The sequence below is a fragment of the Pleurodeles waltl genome, chromosome 3_1, assembly GCF_031143425.1.
Source record: "Pleurodeles waltl isolate 20211129_DDA chromosome 3_1, aPleWal1.hap1.20221129, whole genome shotgun sequence".
Classification (NCBI taxonomy): Eukaryota; Metazoa; Chordata; class Amphibia; order Caudata; family Salamandridae; genus Pleurodeles; species Pleurodeles waltl.
In genome coordinates, this window is record NC_090440.1 from 100,033,311 (window position 1) to 100,057,361 (window position 24,051).

At 44.2% G+C, this 24,051-nt stretch overlaps 1 protein-coding gene across 2 annotated transcripts in view; it reads left to right on the forward strand.

Moving 5' to 3' along the window:
• The window catches only part of NELL1 (neural EGFL like 1), a 3,335,977-nt gene that overhangs the window by 1,024,684 nt on the left and 2,287,242 nt on the right, over positions 1 to 24,051 (forward strand). For both annotated transcript variants that reach the window (XM_069221936.1, XM_069221935.1), the window contains exon 11: positions 9,693 to 9,792. In XM_069221936.1, the coding sequence (XP_069078037.1) occupies positions 9,693 to 9,792 (100 nt within the window). The remainder of the gene's footprint in view (positions 1 to 9,692; positions 9,793 to 24,051) is intronic.

Here is a 24,051-nt window from a genome sequence, read left to right on the forward strand (position 1 = left end):
CAGTGGTCTCTCCATGCAATGTCTTCAAAATGTCGAACCAGCAAGATGTTTGGTACGAATGTAATAGTTACGTTTGGATGAAAAGTGAAGCAGAGTCACTTCTGGCCTAATGGTTATGGTCTGGTGCTGTCATTCAGTAGGCTGAAGGTTTAAATCTTAGTATTGTTTAGCAGTATATTTACTAGTGTTTTGATTGTTTCCAGTGATGGAATATTCACGTTTCTTTCCTATTACATGCGTGGGTTGAATTTAAAAGGTATGTCTGGAAAGAGCAGGGGAAAGAGACACCTGTGGTGTAATAGTTAAGGTCACAGGCTCTCCCACTGAATGTTGAGCTTCTACTTCAGGTGTGTCTGTGATCTTTTCCCATCTTAAATTTATTTTAGACTTCAAAAGGTAAGGGTTCATACTGAAAGGAGATCTCACTTGTTTTAAATGACAAATACACTTTTCTTTTTAATTTGTTCTAAAATAGCTCGCTCTACATATATCATTCACCAAAGCCTAAATGTCTCTCTCTCTCTCTCTCTCTCTCTCTCTATAAATCTCTCCATTATTGTCTCTCTCTCTCTCTATCTCTTTCAGGGTTGGGTGGTTTGGGGGTTGGCTGCAGGGCCTGGCCAAGGGCCAGACCCTGTGACCAACCCCAAGGCCATGTGGAGTGCAGGGTTAGTGGTTATAAGGGGTTGGACACATGGCCTGGCCCTCTGGCCAACCACTGCTGCACATGGCCATTGGCCGTGTGCAGTGGTGGTTAGATTTACATATAGTAATGAAAAATACTTTACGTAAAAAAAAAACATAGAAATTCACTGAAAAATCAAAGGTTACAGGGGCGTTATAGTTAGGAAATAGAATTAAAAAAACATAGTAATTCATTTAAAAAAACAAAGGTTACAGTGACATTATAGTTAGGTTCTGAATTTACTCATACAAAACTAGATAAATTCACTAGTTATAATTATCTTAAGTAACTATAACTTGTGCCCTAAGGTAACTATAACTTGTGCCCTCGCTATGCACAGTTTTTTCGTCAAAAATGTTACTGCAAATATTTATATTATCAATGACATTATCAAAGATGTCATGAGTGCTGTAGTTTGTGGAGTAATTAGCAGTGCATGGCGAGGGCGTAAGTTAATTACCTTAGGGCACAATTCGAAAAGAAAAATGTATTTGTCCATTTAAAATAGTAAGATCACCTTTCACTATGAGTCTTAAACATTGCAGTTGAAAATAAATTAAATCAGGGAAATTACTATAGCTGGAGTCGAACCCTCAACTCTCACAGTGAAGACCTGTCACCTTCAACGTTATGCTATATATTCTACTTTTTAGCTCTTTTCTTTGCCCTTTATGTGGTATTTAGGACTGTGGCCTCACCCGTAGTCCCACCTCATTTTTTAAAAACATTTTTGGTGACCCTTTACAGGCTACTTGGGACCGCGCTGGGAGTCTCAAGGCCTCCCCTGTGCGGTCCCTGACAATTTTTTATTTTGATTTTTTACCCATGGTTCCATTGCTCCAGCAACCAAGGAGCTGCTTTTAATAGCAGCTCCCTGGTTGCTGGAGAAATGTTTTCATCTGTCTTCCCTGCACGCACATCTGCATGCAGGAAAGAAAGATGAAAACACAGCTGTCAGAAAGCGTTGTTATGTGTGCTGTCAAAGCTGCAGTCAAGCCACAGCAAACAGCTATGTCCTGAGGGTGGGCACCCTGGGACCTAGCAGGAGCCAGCCCTGGGGGTTGGCGGTCCCAAGGGCCATCAGAGGCTCCTCATGCAGGGCCGCACAACACCCCTCCAATGAAAAGAGCCCCGGGGAGGTGGTGGTCCCTGGGGCTTGGGGATCCAAAACGGACCCCCTTAACATTGTTTACTATTTGCCCTTGGGTAGTGGTGATCTCCTGGCCTGCAGGGGATGCCACGCGGCCTCCAGGCACACAATTTAAAGATAGCCCCGGGGAGGTGGTGGTCCCCTAGGCTTTGCGGGGCCATGCGACCTCCCCACCCCAAAATTCTACAATGCCCTGGGGAGGTGGTGGTCCCCTGGGCTGTGTGGGGGCAGCATGGCCGCCCTGCACACAATTTCAAGATAGCCTCAGTGAAGTGGCAGTCCGCGGAGCTGTGGGGGATGCAGACAGGCCTCCCCCACACAGTTTAAATATAGCCTTGGGGAGGTGATGGTCCCCGAGGTGCCGGAGGCCATGTGGCCCCTGCACATATTTTCTACTTCGCCCTGGGGAGGTGGCGGTCCCCAGGGCTATAGAGGGGGCCAGATGCCCCTTCCCGTTACAAATAAACAATGCCCCTGGGACTTGGCCTATCAGGAGGCTTAAAAAAGACAAAGTGCAGGAGCCCGCTTCATTTTAAAAACAATTTATGGAGGATCTGCCGTAAAAAAAAAAATGCTTTTTAGCCCTAGTGGGGTCCTTCTGGGACCACACCTACAAAGCTAAGTGGTCAGGGTGACTCTACCCTAGCCCCTTATCTTTTTTTTTACAATTGTTTCGTGCGACGCCGAGGCCCAACATGGCTGCCAACACTGCCTGGTTTGAAGTGCTGGCAGTCAATCAGAGCTGTTCATTTTTCTGCACAGGCTTGTCTTTTTTCGCTAAGTTTTGAATTGGATTTCCTTTCATTTTCATAAGTGAAAACACAATATGCTAACCGAAAGGTAGCTTTCTGCTGAATTTGGTGCCATTCCATCCAGTGGTTCGGGCTGTAGCCTTGTTCAAAGGTCCTATGGGAATTAACATTGGAAACACCCCTTTTTCTCAGCCCCCGCTTGACGGATCACCCCAAAACTTTCCGTGAGCAACAAGGATTACTGGGGCACTTCTTTTGGAAAAATGTCATAAAGATTTGTCTAACGGTGCCAAAGATATAGGCAAGTCAAAAAATGCTTTTTCTGTGGAAACATGGCTCTAACTATGGCTACCTACTGACAACCGCCAGTCGGTTATATATATATACAGTCATGGTACATAGTTTAGAATTGTTGTGTAGCCATCTTAGCTATAGTTTTATACACGTTATTTTAACAAACTAGGCCTGGCCCTGTGCACTGTAACCTAGATATATTTCATTTAGCTTTGTTTTTAATATTTTAACAATAGCCACATTTGCGGTCTTGTTTTCTTTTCTCTGTCTAGCTGTTCTTTGCCTAGGCCAGCACTGTGTTCTTAAACTAGACATTTCTTTAACTCTGTGCTTTTCTCAAGCGTGCAGTAAGATAGGTTTCTGGCAAAAGTGGTACGCATTGTCTCTAATATTCACAGAAACATACACACTCTTACGTGGGGATCCTCTCTTGGACCATCAGCTGTTTTATTATAAAACACTACTTTGACCCATGTACGTTAGAGGGAGATTCCAGCCAGATGACCATGACTGTATGCTTATTGCTGAGTGCTTCGCTGCAGCGGCTTAAGTAGACTACAGGTCTCTTGCTCAGGTATGAGGGATGATGTCTTCCCAGGGGAACCTGAACGGCAGAATTAGAGTTTAACATGCTGTGATCTAACATAGTCTAGGTAGGAACTATTCTAAAAAACCGTAGTGACAATATGGTAGTGTTATTTTTGTGTTTTACTCTCCTTGTCACAATTTTAACCCTGTCATGCTTCATTGTCCTAGTTATTGCAATAAATGCTTTATCTAAGATGCAGTTGCTTCAATAAAACTTTATTGAACTATACTCTGCTTCTGATTGTCCTTGCATATGTGAGACTAATGTAACTGAGAGAAACAGATGATATATGAGTGACCACAATTTCCCTGAGGAGTCATTTGTGTCATGCGCTCGGTTGCCCAATCATGCCTGCTCTTGTGTGGCGATGAGGCACTGCTAGCTAGCCAGAACAAAACCCAGATTAGGCCGACACGTGTCACCTGGTGTGGTTTCAGATTCAGTCCCCTGCAGTACAAGTGATTCTGCCACCCAAATCCAGTAGTCTCATTAGAATAATGAGAACCTATGCTACAGAATATTATATTTATACTTACCTACATGTATGTTATGTTATGCAGCTCTGTAGAGTGCAATATCACCCGGGAGAGTATCCTGGCCCTGAGCAGGTGTCAGTCTAGCCACACATAGGGCCTAATGAGACTACTTGAAAAACCAGGTCACCAGCTTCTTGTGAAATTCAGGAAGTGATGATGAGGCTCCTGTGTGTAGCTGCAGGTCACTCCACGGTTTAGGAGCAATGTAGGAGAAGGCTCGACTGCCAGATCTGGATTTCCGTATGCGTGGGATTTGTTCAAGTAGGAGTCTGGATGAGCCAAGGTACCTTGAAGGTTTGAACACAGATGCAATTATTGAGGTATGCTAGGCCAGTGTTATGTAGTGCCTTGTAGGTGTGGATGAGGAGTTTGCATTGTGCTCATTTGTGAATGAGGAGCCAGTGGAGCTCATTCAGGTGTGGTGTGATGTGAGTACATGTATGTACCTTCATGATATAATATCAGTGAATATTCTGGTTATGATATTTTGATATCGCTCAGTATTGTGACCTACATATGAGTGGTCACTGCTAGTGATCTAGTAGTGCAAGGTGTTGTCACTGTTGCAACAAATTTCACAAGGTATTAGCTGCATAGAACTATTTGCATCAGTTAGAAGTAGTTCTCATTATAGAAAAGGCTGGAGGCACCTGCTGCCGACTTTCAATTGATTCCTAGAGTTTCACAATATCTCCCATCTCATATGCCTCAGAACAGCACCAAAAGGAAGGAAATGAATGAGAACATAAGGTCTCTAGAAATGAAGAAAGTGCTCGGTCCAATTGCTCATCAGAGAGGCTACTGGGATGATACTCAATATTTTTCTTGGGTTACATTTAATCAGGTGATCAATTGTTTGTGAAGACACCTTTCAAAATAATACACTGTAACAGTGTCTCAAGGACACTTCCTAACAGAAATAGATCTCCAAGATTGTTATCTTCATATTTCTGCTAAGGAATCTAATCAGGAGTTTCTCTGATTTGGTGGTGGAGAAAGTCACTAGCAGTTTCTCGTCCTATCATTTGTCTTCACCCGGATTCTAGCTATTGTGAATGCTTTCCTTCATCAAGAAGTATTCTTAAACTACAGAATCTCTTAGAAAAATCTCATTCTTGAGAGCTGATGCTTTCCTTCACAAGAGGTATTCCTAACCTAGAGGATCTCTCAGTAAAATCTCATTCTTGAGAGCTGATTTCAAGGTGTAATTTGGAGATCTTTATGATAGTGGAGAAGCACAGATTTTGAATCAATTATCTAAAGTCTGATCCCCAGCTATCCCAGAATCCTGAATACATTGGAACATGATTATAGCTGGATAAAGAAATTGTTTCTTTTTCCCAGTCCAGGAAAACCAAGCTGTGTCAGAGATTGTTATACCTACTTCAGAAGATCCAGTCCCAATTCAAGGAATGACAGTGAGTTCAGGGAGACTTAGTAGGTGGTAGGCTTTAAGGATGTTGTGGGGTTGAATTATATTATGTTTGTATATTTTCCTTTTTATTTGTTTGCTGCATGTATGTTTGAATTTGAGTTTCTAGTGGCAGAGGTATACACCCTGTCCAAGTAGGGACCACAATCCTAAAATCCTATTCATGGTAAATCAGATCCACACCCTACATTTAAATGTGTTCACCCCCTGGTAATTTGGCACAGAACAGCCAGGCTTAACTCAAGAGGCAATGTGTAAAGTATTTGTGCAACACTTAATTACAGTAATACAGTGAAAGAATCCACAAAAAGGCTCAACACCTGGTTAGACGAATAGATCATATTTATCTGATTAAAACAAGACTAACATGACACATATCTCATCAGTAGAAGTTGTGATATGAATTTGTAAAGATTAAGGGCCTGATTACAACTTTGGAGGAGGTGTTAATCCGTCCCAAAAGTGACGGTAAAGTGACGGATATACCACCAGCCGTATTACGAATCCATTATATCCTATGGAACTCGTAATACGGCTGGTGGTATATCCGTCACTTTACCGTCACTTTTGGGACGGATTAGCACCTCCTCCAAAGTTGTAATCAGGCCCTAAATGTTAAAACAGTGCTTAGAAATCTATAAAGGTAAAAAGGTTACTTGAGGTGGTGAAGGACTGGTGCAAATCCAGGCCAGCCGCCATGGAGGGAAGGGCGGCTACAAAACCCACGCAGGGTCCGCTAAACTTTACCTTTGTTGAAGCAATTAGTCAACGGCGAGGACACGATGCATCAATTTTTCTGCTACACTCAGAGCTATGTGTCGCTTTTTGAAGTTTGTAGCTGCAGTACCCACTTCTGAGGACCAGGGCTGGAGGGGGGCACCTTAGGAAAGGGTAGGACTCACAGATGGCAGAGTCCAGTAGCACGAGGAGAATTACTTGCAGTCTTTGATGTCCCTGAGAATGCAGAAGGACAGGACTCCTAGATGCAAGGATGTAGGGAACAAGTCTAGTCCTTGTCCTGGACAGAAGCAGCAGGCAGCAGGCCAAAACAGCAGAGGAAACAGCAAAGTGTCAGTCTCTTCTACCACACAACACACAGCAGCAGGAGGCCAATGTAGTTGCAGAGTGACAGTCTCTCCTGGCAGCACAGCAGTCCTTCTTTCTGGCAGAGTTTCCTTGAAATCTCAGTTGGTGGGGTTTTGAGTCCAGTATTTATACTTTGGTGCACTAGTTCTGAAGGTAGGAGGAGTTTCCAGGCCTTCCTTTGAAATGTACAGATACCCTGTCTCCCCTGCTCTGGATCCAAGCTGGCTGGAGTGACAAAGCAGGGTTGTTAAACCATATTGTGGGTGGCCAAGACAAGTCTATTCAGGTGTGAGGCACTCCTAAGCTCCACCCTCCATCAAGACAGTTAATGGCCCATTAATGACCACTAAGGCCCCTAAAGTCACACCTTAACTCCCAATATGTGTGGCTGTCTGGAGGGAATGCACAAAGTCCAACTGTCACCCCACCCAGATGTGTATTCAGAGGCAGGTAGAGGCAAAGAATGGTTAAAGTAAGAAAATGCCAACTTTCTAAAAGTGGCATTTTCAGACTTAACAATTTAAAATCAGGCTTCTCCATAAGTTGTGATTTTAAATTGTGAGTCCAGAGACAATAAACTCCAAATTTCTATCTTTGTCTAATTAAGACATACATTTAAAACATGTTTTAAGGTAATCCCAATCTTATCATATGGGAGAGATATAGTGACAAATTAATTTAGCAGTGTTTCACTACCTGAACATGTTAAACTTAAAAGTACATGTCCAACTTTTGAAATATTTTGCACCCTGCGCTCAGGGCTATCTAGGGCCTGCCTTTGGGTGACTTACATGTAATAAAAAAGGAAGGTGTGGGCCTTGCAAGTAGTTGCACTTGCCAGGTCGAAATGATGGCAGCTTAATACTGCACACACAGGCTCTGCAGTGGCAGGCCTGAGTCATTTTTAAAGTGCTACTGTATTAGATGGCACAATCAGTGCTGCAAGCCCACTAGTAGCTTTTAATTTACAGGCACTGGATACCTATAGTGCCCTTAACTAGGAACTTACAAGTAAATTAAATATGCCAATTGTGGATAAGCCAGTGTTATGTTTAAAGCAGAGATCACGTGCACTTTAGCACTGGTTAGCAGTGGTAAAGTGTCCAGAGTCCTAGACCATACAAAAACGAATTTAGCAAAAAGCGGAGGGAAAAGGCAAAAAAGTCAGGGGATGACCCTGCAAACAGGACCATTTCCAACAATGAATACTTGTGGTTCCCTTGGCCCATTGCCATATGGCTCCGACAGTCTCTCACATCCTGTAACATTATGTAATGGTCTCACAGAAAACTTAAAGTATCCTTAATCTGGTGACATTGACTTTAAACCGGTCATTGCCACAGCAGTGGTTTCTGTCTGCCAGTCTGGAACTGGAAGTATCATTTGTTCTTCAGCACTGATGAGATTGACAGCAGATGCCAGCTGCATAATTTGAATAGCTGTGTTGGGGTCAGCTTTGGTCATGGTTGCTTCCTGCCTTGGGAAATAGTTATTTTCCAGCTATAGGGAAACGATGCACTGCCCAGGACGCGATGTTAGTAGCTCGGACCATTATTATTATAACAATTACTTATCTAAATCGCTAGTTTAGGATAGTTTATGATCCTTTTCAGATCATGCTGTCAGCAAAAAAACATAGGGGGTCATTCTGACCCTGACGGTCCAAGACCGCCGGGGTCGCGAATGACGGAAGCACCGCCAACAGGCTGGCGGTGCTTCAAAGCCCAGTCTGACCGCGGCGGTAAAGCTGCGCTGCCATGGGGATTCTGACCCCCTTACCGCCAGCCTGTTTCTGGCGGTTTTCACCGCCAGGAAGAGGCTGGCGGTAATGGGTGTCCTGGGGCCCCTAGGGGCCACTGGCATGGGCAGTGCAGGGGCCCCCTAACAGGGCCCCATGAAGCTTTTCACTGTCTGCCTAGCAGACAGTGAAAAGCGTGACGGGTGCAACTGCACCCGTCGCACGCCCGCAACACCGCCGGCTCCATTCGGAGCCGGCTTCTGTGTTGCAGGCCTCCTTCCCGCTGGGCCGGCGGGAAGGTTGGAATGCCGGAAGCGCTATTTTGGCCGCGTGGCGGCCAAATGGCGGTTCCCGCCTGGCGGGCGGCTACGGCCGCCCGCCAGACTTAGAATGACCCCCATAATCTCTCTCTCAGGGCAACCCATATGCAGGGAGGGACAGCTTGCTGGCAGACAACCTGAGCAGAGCGCCTCTAGCTTCCAGGAGTTTATTATCAGTATTTCAGGGAATGTGTACAAGGTTTGGTTTTCCAGAGGTTGACCTTTAGTTAGTCGGAAGACTCAATTATTTTCCTTAATTCAGGATCAGTCAGCAATAGGCATCCATTACATATTGAACCTCACCCTCGGTTCAGTAGAACTTTTGATGGGTAAATTTGTGTCTTAAACCTACTATGATATTTTTGATTACGGAGACCTGGTAACCGATTTAAAGTTTGTTGTGTGGTTCATGATCCTTGGCTACAGTTGTCTTCTTGGAGATTAGTTCCAAAAAAGGGATTCTGCTTGGGTATACCCTTTTTAAATAAGGAATGGGATGAGGAATTGAGATGAGAAGGTTATGTGTGAATTACTTAAATAGTAATGCGCATTGCTCAGATTCTGTTTTTCCTGTTACTGTACTTAATACCCACCCTTCCTCTTGGAAATTCTTTACAAGTATTTTTGTGGTTGGGTAAACGAGGAGGAGGTATGGGATTTCCCTCCTTATGCATGGGATAGAAGGGGTGGGGGGACTTTTTTGACAAGTGGAAGGAAAGAAATCAATAGATTAGTTAGGGGAGTGCCAGACCGAAGAGGCGGGGCCTGTCTTTTTTAGTAAGTACTGTGAAATGGAATAGAGAACTATTTATGTTCCTGTATTGCATTTTTGGGCTACTAAATGTAGTGCAGGTGAGCCAAAAACAGTTAGAAATAAGATAGTGCGATTGATTGCAGAAAGTAGCAAAATAACTCTGAACACGACTGGGGAAGCTGATGAATACTAGAAGGGATGTTATTGTCACAGTGTGAACTCATCTCCTGGTTCTCAGTTGATTACATTTACTATTCCAGAGCCTAAATTGGAAATTGTTTGACCTCTGTCCATTGCTTAAATGTGTGATATATGCCTTTTGCTAGTATCATTTTCTTTACCTCATTTACTTCCAGAATGGAGTTTTAGTCAAAGTAACAGAGACGTGCCCGCCTTTGAACTGCAGCGAAAACAATCACATTCTCCCAGAAAACCAGTGTTGCAGTGTATGCAAAGGTAAGCAGAATTCAGATTTTCTTTCATATCAAAAGATTAACCTTCGGTTTTGCTGCAGACATGCTTAAATATTTATTTCTGGGAAGGCGGTTTTCAATGCATCCTTGCTTCCCTTGGGGCAGTTTTTTAAAAATTTAAAATATGCATTTTCTTAACGATTTCAGCATGAAATGAATTGGATGCAAAATAAAAGAACGCTTTGGAGAGAAATGTGCACAGAATAATCAGGGTACCTGTGCAAAACAATGAGGGAAGATGAGAAAAATGTGAAGGGCATTATTGTCAGATGATAAAACCGACCTCGCCGTTCATTTTAAATAAAATCTTTAAAACAGTTCTTCTTCCTGAGGGATAGTCAATTCGAATTTCTGTTTGTTTAGGGACATAGAACTCCACGACTTACCTTGAGATGCACCCTTGGAAAGGGTTTCTTTTATTTAATGTGCTGTCATATCAAGCACAAATCTGCAAATCAAATGGTTTACCTTAATGGCTGCACTGATACAAATCGAGGTTTTATATTTCACCCATGTGCCAAGTGGAGGTTAGGAAATGGTGGTAGCTGTTGTAATTGAAGGTCACAGGGAGTTCCACACACTGGTCCGAAAGCTAAAAAGCAGTGGCCACCATTTCAGGACACTGAACGTATTTTTTAGCGTCTGGAAGGAGAAATGTAACTTGTAAATTAGGAATGTTAGGGTCAATGGTATTGCGTAAGCTCACAGTAATGAAGACATCGGCGCATTTGGGACTAGGATACACAGGCCCAAATTTATACTTTATTTAGCGCCGCATTTGCGTCATTTTGTGACGCAAAAGCGGCGCAAACTTGCAAAATACAATTGTATTATGCAAGTTTGCGCCATTTTTGCATCAAAAAGCGACGCAAACTGGACGCTAAAAAAAGTATAAATATGGGCCACAGTGTCATGAATTCCAGTTTTTGTGTGTCTATGTGTGCACCCACTTTGTTGACAAAGACTGAGTCAAGTCATCGATCTGCTTAGCAAAGCTTTGAAATATAAAAAATTGAAGGAGTCTGGGTACATGTTTATGAAACATGCTGCTACCAGTGTATTATATCTGTCTATGCTTTTGTTTGCAAGTGTTCCCAGTACGGAAAATATCTGAATGAAGGCGGACTCTGGAACGCCGTGTATAATGAGAAAACTTATGATGTTTCGCTTTCTCAGTGATGTCTGGACTGGATGTGTCTCCACTTGCACAGGAACATGTTGCCACAGTAGTAGACCTACTACATTTTTGGATTTTGTAAATTCTCTAAGCATTGGATAGTGCAGAACTGTCTATGCTCAGAAAACAATATAGTAATCAGTTTGAATAAAGTTTTGAAGTTTTGAAGCTTTTGAAACACAGGATTAAAAATGTTAACGAATCTGTGATTTACCCCAATCATGGGTCACTAAAATAGGGGCACCACATATTCGGGCTTTTCAAGAAGGTAAGTATAACTTTTGTTACCACACTATCATCAACTTTTATATGGCGCCCACCTCCAATTAACTTTTTTTAATAATGTTGATTTATTTATTTAATCGCTTGTTTTCTTTGCCTTTCTGATGCAATAGATATTTGCAATAACACCATATAGCATTACACAGATTGAAATGCATAGTTGGCATACAATGCCTTTTTAATTATGGTTAGGTAAGACTTTCCATAGAAAATGCATTTTAGCACCATTGGATGACTCTGCATATGATTTTCAATAAAAAAGTAGATCCACTTTGGGTTGTCTATAGGACGTTTTGTGCAAGTCTGTCACTCTAGACCTAAAAAAAGGGAAATGTCACAAAAAAGTTACATTTCCCATTATAACTCCCACAGGATTCTTTGCTTACATGAAAAATGGCTGTAATGAAATTGCAACAGATTTGTCATGAAGGTAGAGTTTTACTCATGGAGGTGTTTTTGCTTGGCTTGGTGTAAATCCATTCAGTAGTGTTCGCCAAATTACCACTTGAAAAGTGTCTCTGTTTGATCTTTACGAGGTTATATTTTAGAGAGATCTGTGGCCTATTAGAGAAAGTGCCCCAGGGGATGGGGGGAGGGGGAGTGCAACAGGCATGTGTGCCCAATTTGTGTGCCACTGGGGCAATTTGATATTGCAGGAGGTGTCACAGACTCTCATGCATCCCCTTCTGTAATACTGTTAGCGCAGGAGGTACGTGTGCCCCACTTATCTCAATACGGCGCTCCCTCATTTGCACGGAGGCATGACCCATGCAAATGATGGAATCTCTTTGTCTCTGCGCCTGGTCCATATTATGCATGCAGGCAAAAAAGCTATCAGAGGCACACTCACTGAACGTGCACCACAAGAAGGTGGCATACTGTCAGTATGCCCCTAAGGGTGTCATGGGTTCATTTTAGCACCTTGCTCTGCCATACATATTTTAGCCTAGCTTAGTCCTGCCGCCTGTGCCCTTTTACTCAGATATATGCTCTGATTTTATTTATTCATTTTGTTTTTGGTATTTCAGCTTGCTTTTCAGCAGGGATATTTTAATTTGCTAATCAGCTGTGGTTCTGCAAAAGTGTTGTTATTATTTTTGTGCATGACATTTCATCATGTACTTCTGTCCAAGGCTAATCAGAACTGTACTTGATAATCTGTCTTGTTCTACTGCCACAAGTGTGTACAAACTGTCTGACGTGCAGGCACATGCTCATGTCAGGGCTGTTTCATAGAACGTAAATATGTTTTCTTATGAAAACATCATACAGGCCAGGGAAAGGGAGGGAGGTCATTCCGGTTACTATACCCATCCACGCCGTATGCCATTTCACTGCTGACCCCACCCTGGTCTCTACAACCAGCCAAGGAGCTGGGGGCAGACCCGTGTTTTCAAGTAGTGGGGGTGAGTGCTCTTCTCATAGACTAAGTACAGACAGATTTGGCTATTATCACCACTATGCTCTCCCTTGAAGTTAGGGGTTAGGTAGGATTCCATGTACATGTTACTCCAACATGCTTGCATTGTTTATTTTTCTTTTCACTGATCGTAACAATCCTAATTTTGCTAGGTCTCATTGCCCTAGCAATTGCAGCTCATATATGTTATCGTAGATTGCAGTCTTTTCAATAAATGTATTGAAAACCCTCCTGCAACTTTTCTTTGGGCTATGTGTTTGTATGAGACCTTTAATAATGAGAGAAAGGGGTGAGATTTGTCATCCACGATTTCCCTGAGAGTTCACCGAATGGCATGCCTCAGGCTGCCACAAATCACCTTTGCTTCCTATTTTTGGCATAGGAGCTGCTTGCTAGCCGAAAGGGTTGGGTCGAGAGCTACCAACCAGTGTGGGATTGACTCAGCCGCTAGCGGTGGTGCTGCCGCCCCAAATCCAGCAGTCTTGTTTCAATAACAAGAGTCCTACTATAAGGGCAGCCCTTTCAAAGGATGAAAGGGGACCCAATGGACCCCCACCAGACTCTCCCTTGCAGGCAGGTGCAGTCACTCATTGCGTGCAGGTAGGTTGCCGCCTGCACTGTGTAACGTGGAGAGACTTACAAACAGCAGCTCTGTATTTCACTTGAATGCACTGTTCCCAACGAATCACAAGTTTGAGGTTGCCCTGAGAGCAGCGCATTATTATAATAAAGTGCACTTTTCCTGTTTGCGCACAACCTGGAAAAGTGCACCCTTATCATAATACGGCCCCTAGATTGAGAAATTGCAGTGTTCTGCGATCCCGGTTTTACAGAGGTCTGCAAAACTGACAGAAAAAGTAGTAGATTCTTATTAGCAGAGAGAACGTTTTCTTCTGTTGGCTATTTGTGGTTGATGGGTCCTCAAATGTATCTATAAAACTGGAACAAACTGATTGACTGGCCACAATGTCAAGAAAAATGCTGCTGTTGCATAACAGGAAGGATAACAGTACCTACCTTCAGAAAATATTGAAAGGGTGCATTAGGGCTGCAAAGGGAGTGGAACTGGCCTTCAAAAACTGACCTTTTATCACTCCAGCCCATTAGTGAATTGCCTGATGCCAGAAAGTAGAGTTAAACCCTGCCCACATGATGATCTGCAAGCCATCTTTTTAGTTATTATAGTTAAGTTTGAGAACATGTGAAATTAATCTTCCCTTCCACTCATAGAGCAGCAATGTTGAAGTAAATGATGCACATTGGTGGTAAATTGACATTCTAAATTGAGCAACTTGGTTGTAAATGTACCATTGTATAACTGGACTGGAAAATCTCTAATGGTAATAAAAATGTATAAATAAAAGAGAAAAGAAAAAATAGGACCTGCCAGAAATCAAAGTTGCGCCACTGTTCATTTTTTCAGTTCATGGGAAGCGGGTAGAAGAGCTAGCTCTTGAATCCTGACTGCAAAGAAATGCTTGACCTAGGGCAGAAAAAGTCCTTTCATCTCTAAGTCACTTGATCTCGATTGGGGGCTACAGCAATAAATTGCTGGCAAGGTTTTAACCTATTAAAAAACCAAACACGTCCGCCTTCAGTTTGAGAATGTCATCTGTTACTTGTAGAAGTAGCCTAACCCCCTTAACGCATGAAACACGGGCTAAATCTTTCAATGTTGGTCTACAGTTACTCCATAATTGCTTCTTTCAGAAGGTTTATCAGTGGAAAAACAGGTTTAAGATGGATCATTTTACCTCTGAATGTACTGAGCTTGGTCGTTTTAAGCAATGTGTTGCTGTTGTTTCACTAGAGGAATTGGCCAATTAGGGGAGTATGTTTCAAACAGCTTCAAACAACAGGGTGTGAGCCCGTAGTAGTGGTGGCTAAAGTGTCCTCATTGTCAGATTCGCTGTCAGAACGGCGGGCGGGAGGTCCTTCTCCTACCTGGCGGCCAAGACATGGAACTCCCTCCCCACCATCCTCAGGACCACCCAGGACCACTCCGCTTTCCGGAGACTACTCAAGACCTGGCTCTTCGAGCAGCAGTAACCCCTTCCCCTAGCGCCTTGAGACCCGCACGGGTGAGTAGCGCGCTTTATAAATATTTATGATTTGATTTGATTTGAGATTCGATAGACTTCTCCATAAGTCACATCAGGTAACATCAGTCCATTGCCTTGTGTTATGAATAGTTTCTCTCTTGTCCTAAACTGATATTCTTCTCACATTGATCTTGAGGTGGGGTTGTCCAGTGTAAGTGTGCTTGATGCTTGGAAGAGGGTCTATCGGAAGATATTAAGCACTTGCATTGTCTTTGGGTAGTAATGTTTTGCAGATCCTTAATAATGAACACACAGCGTTCAATGCAGCATGTATTTACAGCAATCATGTGTAGGGGTGTAAACAGCGTAGCAATTCATTCCAAAAAACTTTTCAGTTTTACTTTCGAAAATTCCAGCTAACCATACTTAAATAGAATTAGTTGTGGAAACTTTAACCAGCAGTCAAGATTTTACAAGAGCCTAATTCAGGTAGCTTTTTCTTCCTTTGCCTTTGGGCATGTGTGCGCTTTACATGTCCACAAATATTTTTTTGTCGTGCATCAAAGGAGGCCTTAGGCCCCCAGCACCCTGGGGTTTGCATTACCTAATTTGCGAATTCCTAATAGGAATTCGCAAATTCGGAAATGCAAAACCATTGGCACCTATGGGCCCACAGGCCTACAGGTCCGTACTGATGAATGGAGTCCCATTCCCTAATTGCGATTCGGTAATAGCGATTGCGACTTTTAAGAAATCGCTATTACCGAATCGCAATTTTCATACATCCCAATTTGCATTTCTTAAATGGCGATTTCTTAAAAATCGCTATTTATGAAATGCAAACCGGGATGATGATACATCTGGCCCTTATTTATTCCGACTGGGGACACATATCTAACTTGCTTGCTTTGCACCACACACACACTCAGGGCCTGAACACTTCCTTTCACAGTTCTTTCTCTACTCCCGGATTTGGGATGTAAATGAAATTGCACATTTTTCCTGGAAAGGCATTTTAAGGCCCTCCAAGTAAAATCCACTTCCTGAACCTCAAATGTAGAGGACTGGGGTGTTGCTGATGTAATTAGGCTGTCTCTGATCAGATGGCGCATGGGAGCAGATCCATACTGAAGGAATCGACTCACCTGCTGTATTCTCATTGGTCTTCTTGTGCAGGAAGAGCGTACCTTCAAAGTTGTGCCAATGTAGGTACCACTATTCGAGAATATCGGGAAATGATCTGGGGCTGTTTACGAGCCTCAATGCTGTTTGAAATACTGAAGGTCAGAGCCTGCAATACGGTCACCCTCTTTATGGCCAACTCACCTGCGCCCACCTTCTCTTCGACTGTCACGCTGGCCAAAGTCCAGGAACAATTTGTTATTGACAGTTCGGCAAATGAAGCTGAAGAGTAACAGCTAAAGAAGGAACCTTATAATATGTAATACTCCACTTCTTCCTAGTGATGGCTCTAATTACATCATGTTAATTGGTGACCTGATAACTGAGCAGGGAAATACTTTGAGGAGATTGTGTTAGAAAATTGAACAGATCTTTAAAGAATAAGTTGATTTCTTTTTAAATCAACATTTCAGCACCTTTGAAAATGAGTAATTGCATGTCTTAGTTGCTGCGGGTTTATATCAAGAATGTCAGACTGTCATCAAACATGGTTGTTCTATTTTTGATGTTGACTGTCTGCAGGCATGGATGAAACAAATTACACCTGTCAACCAGAGATGTCCTTAGAGCAAGAAATTGCTTGTTTGACTCTGAGTTTATTCTTTGTGATGTGTACAGGGAATTAATCGGCTGCTGACCTGCGTGTAGTTGCTCATACCTCTCAGCAGCTGTTCCCAAATCTCCATTAGCTGTGCACATCCATACAGCAGCAGAAGCAGTTGTCTAGATTTTGTGTTGGTAGTAGCTGTGTAATCTTAGGCAACTAATATTTAAGCATGACAGGTTACAGTGTTTCAGTTTAATATGGTTTCTACTATTTTCTTTCTCATGATACAACCATTTTGTATCCATCTTCTGGAATTTAAGACACTTGGGTTTCTTTAGAGACACAACTGACACTTAAATATAACGTGATGAACACATTAATGCATGAAGCAGCTGCTTACAGGAGTGGAGTGAATCACAGGTTAACCTACATAAATGTGGACTCTGACAGTAGCTGATGGAGGACCAGGAAATTGGTTGTACAGTGCTACAAAGTATACAACTACAATAAAAGGACACTATTTAGATTCCACTATGATAAAGTAACAACTGCATATAATAAGCTAAGTGAAAACCTAAATGTATCAGCCTAAAACATACATTTATACATTGAAACTCACCTTCGTGCAACCCTGCATTTAACACGCACCCCAACTTTAACACTGAGCCTAATTCTACATCTTATAATAACTTTAATATTAGGTTTAACCCTAAACCCAATGTTAAGTTTACAGCTGTGACCTAAGCATAGTCCAAACCTTGACCTTGAACCTAAGCCTAATCCTGCTCTCTAACCAAAACATAACACTTTCCCTCAGCCTTATCCTAAATACCCAGCCCCCCTTAATCTAAGAACGACAATGACCCTTGTACTTCCTCATTTGATCTAGTAGTGTTCTCAATAGAGGCACTCTTACGAGTAATGATGTAAGTAGTAAAACCTAAAGTAATGATGTAAGTAGTAGAACCTAAAGTAATGATGTAAGTAGTAGAATCTAAATGTACTTAATTATCAGTAGTAGGGAGTGTGTTGAACGTTTGGTAGCAGAGGTGTGACAGGCCAATCCTGGGTCTGTAGTGAGGCTCAAAATTGTAGCTTGTCTATTCCTGTAGTAGGAATTCTGGAAATCGTGGTAAACAAATTGAGGTCTGACTCAGTGTATTAACCCCTTCGCTGCCAGGCCTTTTCCCCCTCCTGTGCCAGGCCTTTTTTTGCCTATTTGGGGCAGTTCGAGCTTAGGCCCTCATAACTTTTTGTCCACATAAGCTAACCAAGCCAAATTTGCGTCCTTTTTTTCCAACATCCTAGGGATTCTAAAGGTAACCAGACTTTGTGGGTTCCCCTGAAGGAGGCCAAGAAATTGGCCAAAATACAGTGAAAATTTCGTTTTTTTTTAAAAAAATTGAAAAAGTGGCTGCAGAAGAAGGCTTGTGGATTTCCCCCCGAAAATGGCATCAACAAAGGGTTTGTAGTGCTAAACTCAGCAGCTTCCTAGCTTTCAGGAACAGGCAGACTTGAATCGGAAAACCCAATTTTTCAACACAATTTTGGCATTTTACTGGGGCATACCCCATTTTTGCAATTTTTTGTGCTTTCAGCCTCTTTCCAGTCAGTGACAGGAATGGGCATGAAACCAATGCTGGATCCCAGAAACCTAACCAGTTCTGAAAAGTAGACAAAATTCTGAATTCAGCAAGGGGTCATTTGTGTAGATCCTACAAGGGTTTCCTACAGAAAATAACAGCTGAAAAAGAAAAATATTGAAATTGAGGTGAAAAAAACATCAATTTTTCTCTATGTTTTACTCTGTAACTTTTCCCTGCAATGTCAGATTATGGAAAGCAATATACCGTTACGTCTGCTGGACTCCTCTGGTTGCGGGGATATATAGGGCTTGTAGGTTCATCAAGAACCCGAGGAACCCAGAGCCAATAAATGAGCTGCACCCTGCAGTGCGTTTTCATTCTATACCGGGTATACAGCAATTCATTTGCTGAAATATAAAGAGTAAAAAATTGCTATCAAGAAAACCTTTGCATTTCCAAAAAGGGCACAAGATAAGGTGCTGAGGAGCAGTAGTTATTTGCACATCTCTGAATTCCGGGGTGACCATACAAGCATGTGAATTATAGGGAATTTCTCAAATAGATGTCTTTTTTACACACTCTCCTATATTTGGAAGGAAAAAATGTAGAGAAAGACAAGGGGCAATAGCACTTGTTTTGCTAATCTATGTTCCCCCAAGTCTCCCGATAAAAATGATACCTCACTTGCGTGGGTAGGCCTAGCGCCCGCGACAGGAAACACCCCAAAGCGCAACGTGGACACATCCTAAATTTTGGAAAAAAACAGAGGTGTTTTTTGCGAAGTGCCTACCTGTAGATTTTGGCCTCTAGCTCAGCCGGCACCTAGGGAAACCTACCAAACCTGTGCATTTCTGAAAACTAGAGACCTAGGGGAATCCAAGGAGGGGTGACTTGTGGGGCTCGGACCAGGTTCTGTTACCCAGAATCCTTTGCAAACCTCAAAATTTGGCTAAAAAAACACATGTCCCTCACATTTCTGTGGCAGAAAGTTCTGGAATCTGAGAGGAGCTACAAATTTCCTTCCACCCAGCGTTCCCCCAAGTCTCCCGATAAAAATGATACCTCACTTGCGTGGGTAGGCCTAGCGCCGGCGACAGGAAACACCCCAAAGCACAACGTGGACACATCCTAAATTTTTGAAAAAAACAGAGGTGTTTTTTGCGAAGTGCCTACCTGTAGATTTTGGCCTCTAGCTCAGCCGGCACCTAGGGAAACCTACCAAACCTGTGCATTTCTGAAAACTAGAGACCTAGGGGAATCCAAGGAGGGGTGACTTGCGGGGCTCGGACCAGGTTCTGTTACCCAGAATCCTTTGCAAACCTCAAAATTTGGCTAAAAAAACACATGTCCCTCACATTTCTGTGGCAGAAAGTTCTGGAATCTGAGAGGAGCTACAAATTTCCTTCCACCCAGCGTTCCCCCAAGTCTCCCGATGAAAATGATACCTCACTTGCGTGGGTAGGCCTAGCGCCGGCGACAGGAAACACCCCAAAGCGCAACGTGGACACATCCTAAATTTTGGAAAAAAACAGAGGTGTTTTTTGCGAAGTGCCTACCTGTAGATTTTGGCCTGTAGCTCAGCCGGCACCTAGGGAAACCTACCAAACCTGTGCATTTCTGAAAACTAGAGACCTAGGGGAATCCAAGGAGGGGTGACTTGCGGGGCTCGGACCAGGTTCTGTTACCCAGAATCCTTTGCAAACCTCAAAATTTGGCTAAAAAAACACATGTCCCTCACATTTCTTTGGCAGAAAGTTCTGGAATCTGAGAGGAGCTACAAATTTCCTTCCACCCAGCGTTCCCCCAAGTCTCCCGATAAAAATGATACCTCACTTGCGTGGGTAGGCCTAGCGCCGGCGACAGGAAACACCCCAAAGCGCAACGTGGACACATCCTAAATTTTGGAAAAAAACAGAGGTGTTTTTTGCGAAGTGCCTACCTGTAGATTTTGGCCTCTAGCTCAGCCGGCACCTAGGGAAACCTACCAAACCTGTGCATTTCTGAAAACTAGAGACCTAGGGGAATCCAAGGAGGGGTGACTTGCGGGGCTCGGACCAGGTTCTGTTACCCAGAATCCTTTGCAAACCTCAAAATTTGGCTAAAAAAACACATGTCCCTCACATTTCTGTGGCAGAAAGTTCTGGAATCTGAGAGGAGCTACAAATTTCCTTCCACCCAGCGTTCCCCCAAGTCTCCCGATGAAAATGATACCTCACTTGCGTGGGTAGGCCTAGCGCCGGCGACAGGAAACACCCCAAAGCGCAACGTGGACACATCCTAAATTTTGGAAAAAAACAGAGGTGTTTTTTGCGAAGTGCCTACCTGTAGATTTTGGCCTGTAGCTCAGCCGGCACCTAGGGAAACCTACCAAACCTGTGCATTTCTGAAAACTAGAGACCTAGGGGAATCCAAGGAGGGGTGACTTGCGGGGCTCGGACCAGGTTCTGTTACCCAGAATCCTTTGCAAACCTCAAAATTTGGCTAAAAAAACACATGTCCCTCACATTTCTTTGGCAGAAAGTTCTGGAATCTGAGAGGAGCTACAAATTTCCTTCCACCCAGCGTTCCCCCAAGTCTCCCGATAAAAATGATACCTCACTTGCGTGGGTAGGCCTAGCGCCGGCGACAGGAAACACCCCAAAGCGCAACGTGGACACATCCTAAATTTTGGAAAAAAACAGAGGTGTTTTTTGCGAAGTGCCTACCTGTAGATTTTGGCCTCTAGCTCAGCCGGCACCTAGGGAAACCTACCAAACCTGTGCATTTGTGAAAACTAGAGACCTAGGGGAATCCAAGGAGGGGTGACTTGCGGGGCTCGGACCAGGTTCTGTTACCCAGAATCCTTTGCAAACCTCAAAATTTGGCTAAAAATACACATGTTACTCACATTTCTGTGGCAGAAAGTTCTGGAATCTGAGAGGAGCCACAAATGTCCTTCTACCCAGCGTTCCCCCAAGTCTCCCGATAAAAATGATACCTCACTTGTGTGGGTAGGACTAGCGCCCACGAAAGGAAAGGGCCCAAAACACAACGTCGACACATCACATTTTTTTATAAAAAGCAGTGCCTACCTGTGGATTTTGGCCTGTAGCTCAGCCGACACCTGAGGAAACCTAGCAAACCAGTGCATTTTTGAAAACTAGAAACCCAGGGGAATCAAAGATGGGGTGACTTGCGGGGCTCTGACCAGGTTATGTTACCCAGAATCCTTTGCAAACATCAAAATTTGGCCCAAAAAACACTTTTTCCTCTCATTTCGGTGACAGAAAGTGCTGGAATCTGAGAGGAGCCACAAATTTCCTTCCACCCAGCATTCCCCTAAGTCTCTCGATAAAAATGGTACATCACTTCTGTGGGTAGGCCTAGCGCCCACAAAAGGAAATGGCCCAAAACACAACGTGGACACAACATATTTTTTCACAGAAAACAGAGGTGTTTTTTGCAAGGTGCCTACCTGTGGTGTTTGGCCTGTAGCTCAGCCGGCCCCAGGGGGGGGGCAGAAATGCCCTAAAATAAATTTGCCCCCCCAACCCCCACCCTCCCCCGCCGGGAGCGACCCTTGCCTACGGGGTCGCTCCCCCTGCGTGACATTGGCACCAAAAAACAAATCCCCGGTGCCTAGTGGTTTCTGCCCCCTTGGGGGCAGGTTGACCTAAACTCAGCCAATCTGCCCCCAAGGGGGGCAGAAATGGCCTAAATACAATTTGTCCCCCAGGGGAGCGACTTTTGCCTGATGGGTCGCTCCCCATCTCTAAAAAAAAAAAACAAAGAAAAAAAAAAAGAAAAAAAAGAAAAATTCCCCTGGCGCCTAGAGGTTTCTGCCCCCCCCCCCCCCGGGGGCAGATCGGCCTAATAATAGGCCGATCTGCCCCCCGGGGGGGCAGAAATGGCCTAAAATAAATTTGCCCCCCCAACACCCACCCCCCGGCCGGGAGCGACCCTTGCCTACGGGGTCGCTCCCCCTGCGTGACATTGGCGCCAAAAAACAAATCCCCGGTGCCTAGTGGTTTCTGCCCCCTTGGGGGCAGATTGACCTAAAATTGGCCAATCTGCCCCCAGGGGGGCAGAAATGGTCTAAATACAATTTGCCCCCCCAGGGGAGCGACCCTTGCCTGATGGGTCGCTCCCCATCTCTAAAAAAAGAAACAACAAAAAAAAAAACACAACAAAAAAATTGCCCTGGCGCCTAGAGTGTTCTGCCCCCCCCTCCCCGGGGGCAGTTCGGCCTAATAATAGGCCGATCTGTCCCCCAGGGGGGCAGAAATGGCCTAAAATAAATTTGCCCCCCCAACCCCCACCCCCCCCGGGAGCGACCCTTGCCTACGGGGTCGCTCCCCCTGCGTGACATTGGCGCCAAAAAACAAATCCCCGGTGCCTAGTGGTTTCTGCCCCCTTGGGGGCAGATTGACCTAAAATTGGCCAATCTGCCCCCAGGGGGGCAGAAATGGTCTAAATACAATTTGCCCCCCCAGGGGAGCGACCCTTGCCTGATGGGTCGCTCCCCATCTCTAAAAAAAGAAACAACAAAAAAAAAAAAAAAAATAATAAAATTGCCCTGGCGCCTAGAGTGTTCTGCCCCCCCCCCCCGGGGGCAGTTCGGCCTAATAATAGGCCGATCTGTCCCCCGGGGGGGCAGAAATGGCCTAAAATAAATTTGCCCCCCCCAACCCCCACCCCCCCCCGGGAGCGACCCTTGCCTACGGGGTCGCTCCCCCTGCGTGACATTGGCGCCAAAAAACAAATCCCCGGTGCCTAGTGGTTTCTGCCCCCTTGGAGGCAGATTGACCTAAAATTGGCCAATCTGCCCCCAGGGGGGCAGAAATGGTCTAAATACAATTTGCCCCCCCAGGGGAGCGACCCTTGCCTGATGGGTTGCTCCCCATCTCTAAAAAAAGAAACAACAAAAAAAAAAAACACAAAAAAAAAATTGCCCTGGCGCCTAGAGGTTTCTTCCCCCCCTGGGGGCAGATCGGCCTAATAATAGGCCGATCTGCCCCCAGGGGGGGCAGAAATGGCCTAAAATAAATTGCCCTCCCCCCCAGGGAGCGACCCTTGCCTAAGGGGTCGCTCCCTTTGTGTGAAATTCACGCAAAGAAAAAACTCCCTGGTGTCTAGTGGTTTCTACCCCCCTTGGGGGCAGATTGGCCTCATCAAAATAGGCCAATCTGCCTCCAAGGGGGGCAGAAATGGGCAAAATATAATTTTCCCCCAAGGGGAGCGACCCTTGCCTAAGGGGTCGCTCCCCACCAAAAAAAAAAAAAAATGAAACAAAAAAAAAAAAATGGTCCCTGGTGCCTAGAGGTTTCTGCCCCCAGGGGGGGCAGAAAAGGCCTTCCCGAAAATATGCCCCCCCGGGAGCGGGGCCCCATGTTCCCCTGTGCCATGGACGAGATGATCTCGTCCAAGGCACAGGGGAACTGTAGCCTTGGACGAGATCATCTCGTTCATGGCACAGAAGTGGTTAAAGCAGCGGTGCTCTATCATTGTAAAAGCAGCATTGCTGTGTTATAGTAGTTCAACAAGGTAGCGAGATAGCAAGGAGATTGACCATTGATGGTTGTTTAGAAGATCAGTCATACTGATGATGAGACACAAAGTGAAATTGATGATGTCACATGTCCAACAGAATTAGGAACATTTGCCTTTAGAAATGTACATCTGAAGTACATAGGAGGTCAACTTAGACACTGACAAGCTGCAAATACATTGGCCACGAGCACAATGTCATTAGACATTTTGCATGCAGAATATTCTGTTACAGTTGGTTTCTGAGGAACAGGTACATTGTAAATAGAAATGGGATGCAATTATGTAGTGGGTTGAGTGTGATTCCAGGGGAGCTGGATCCATTTAAGTTATTAAGCAGATATACATTTGATATATTTGTATATAGTATAGTTGCACTCAGTAGAGTTCATTTACACAGGCAGATGTTACACACAAATTTGACTTGAAGTATCCTTCTTGAAGCTACGTTGTACAGTAAACTAGGTCCTAGGAAGGTAT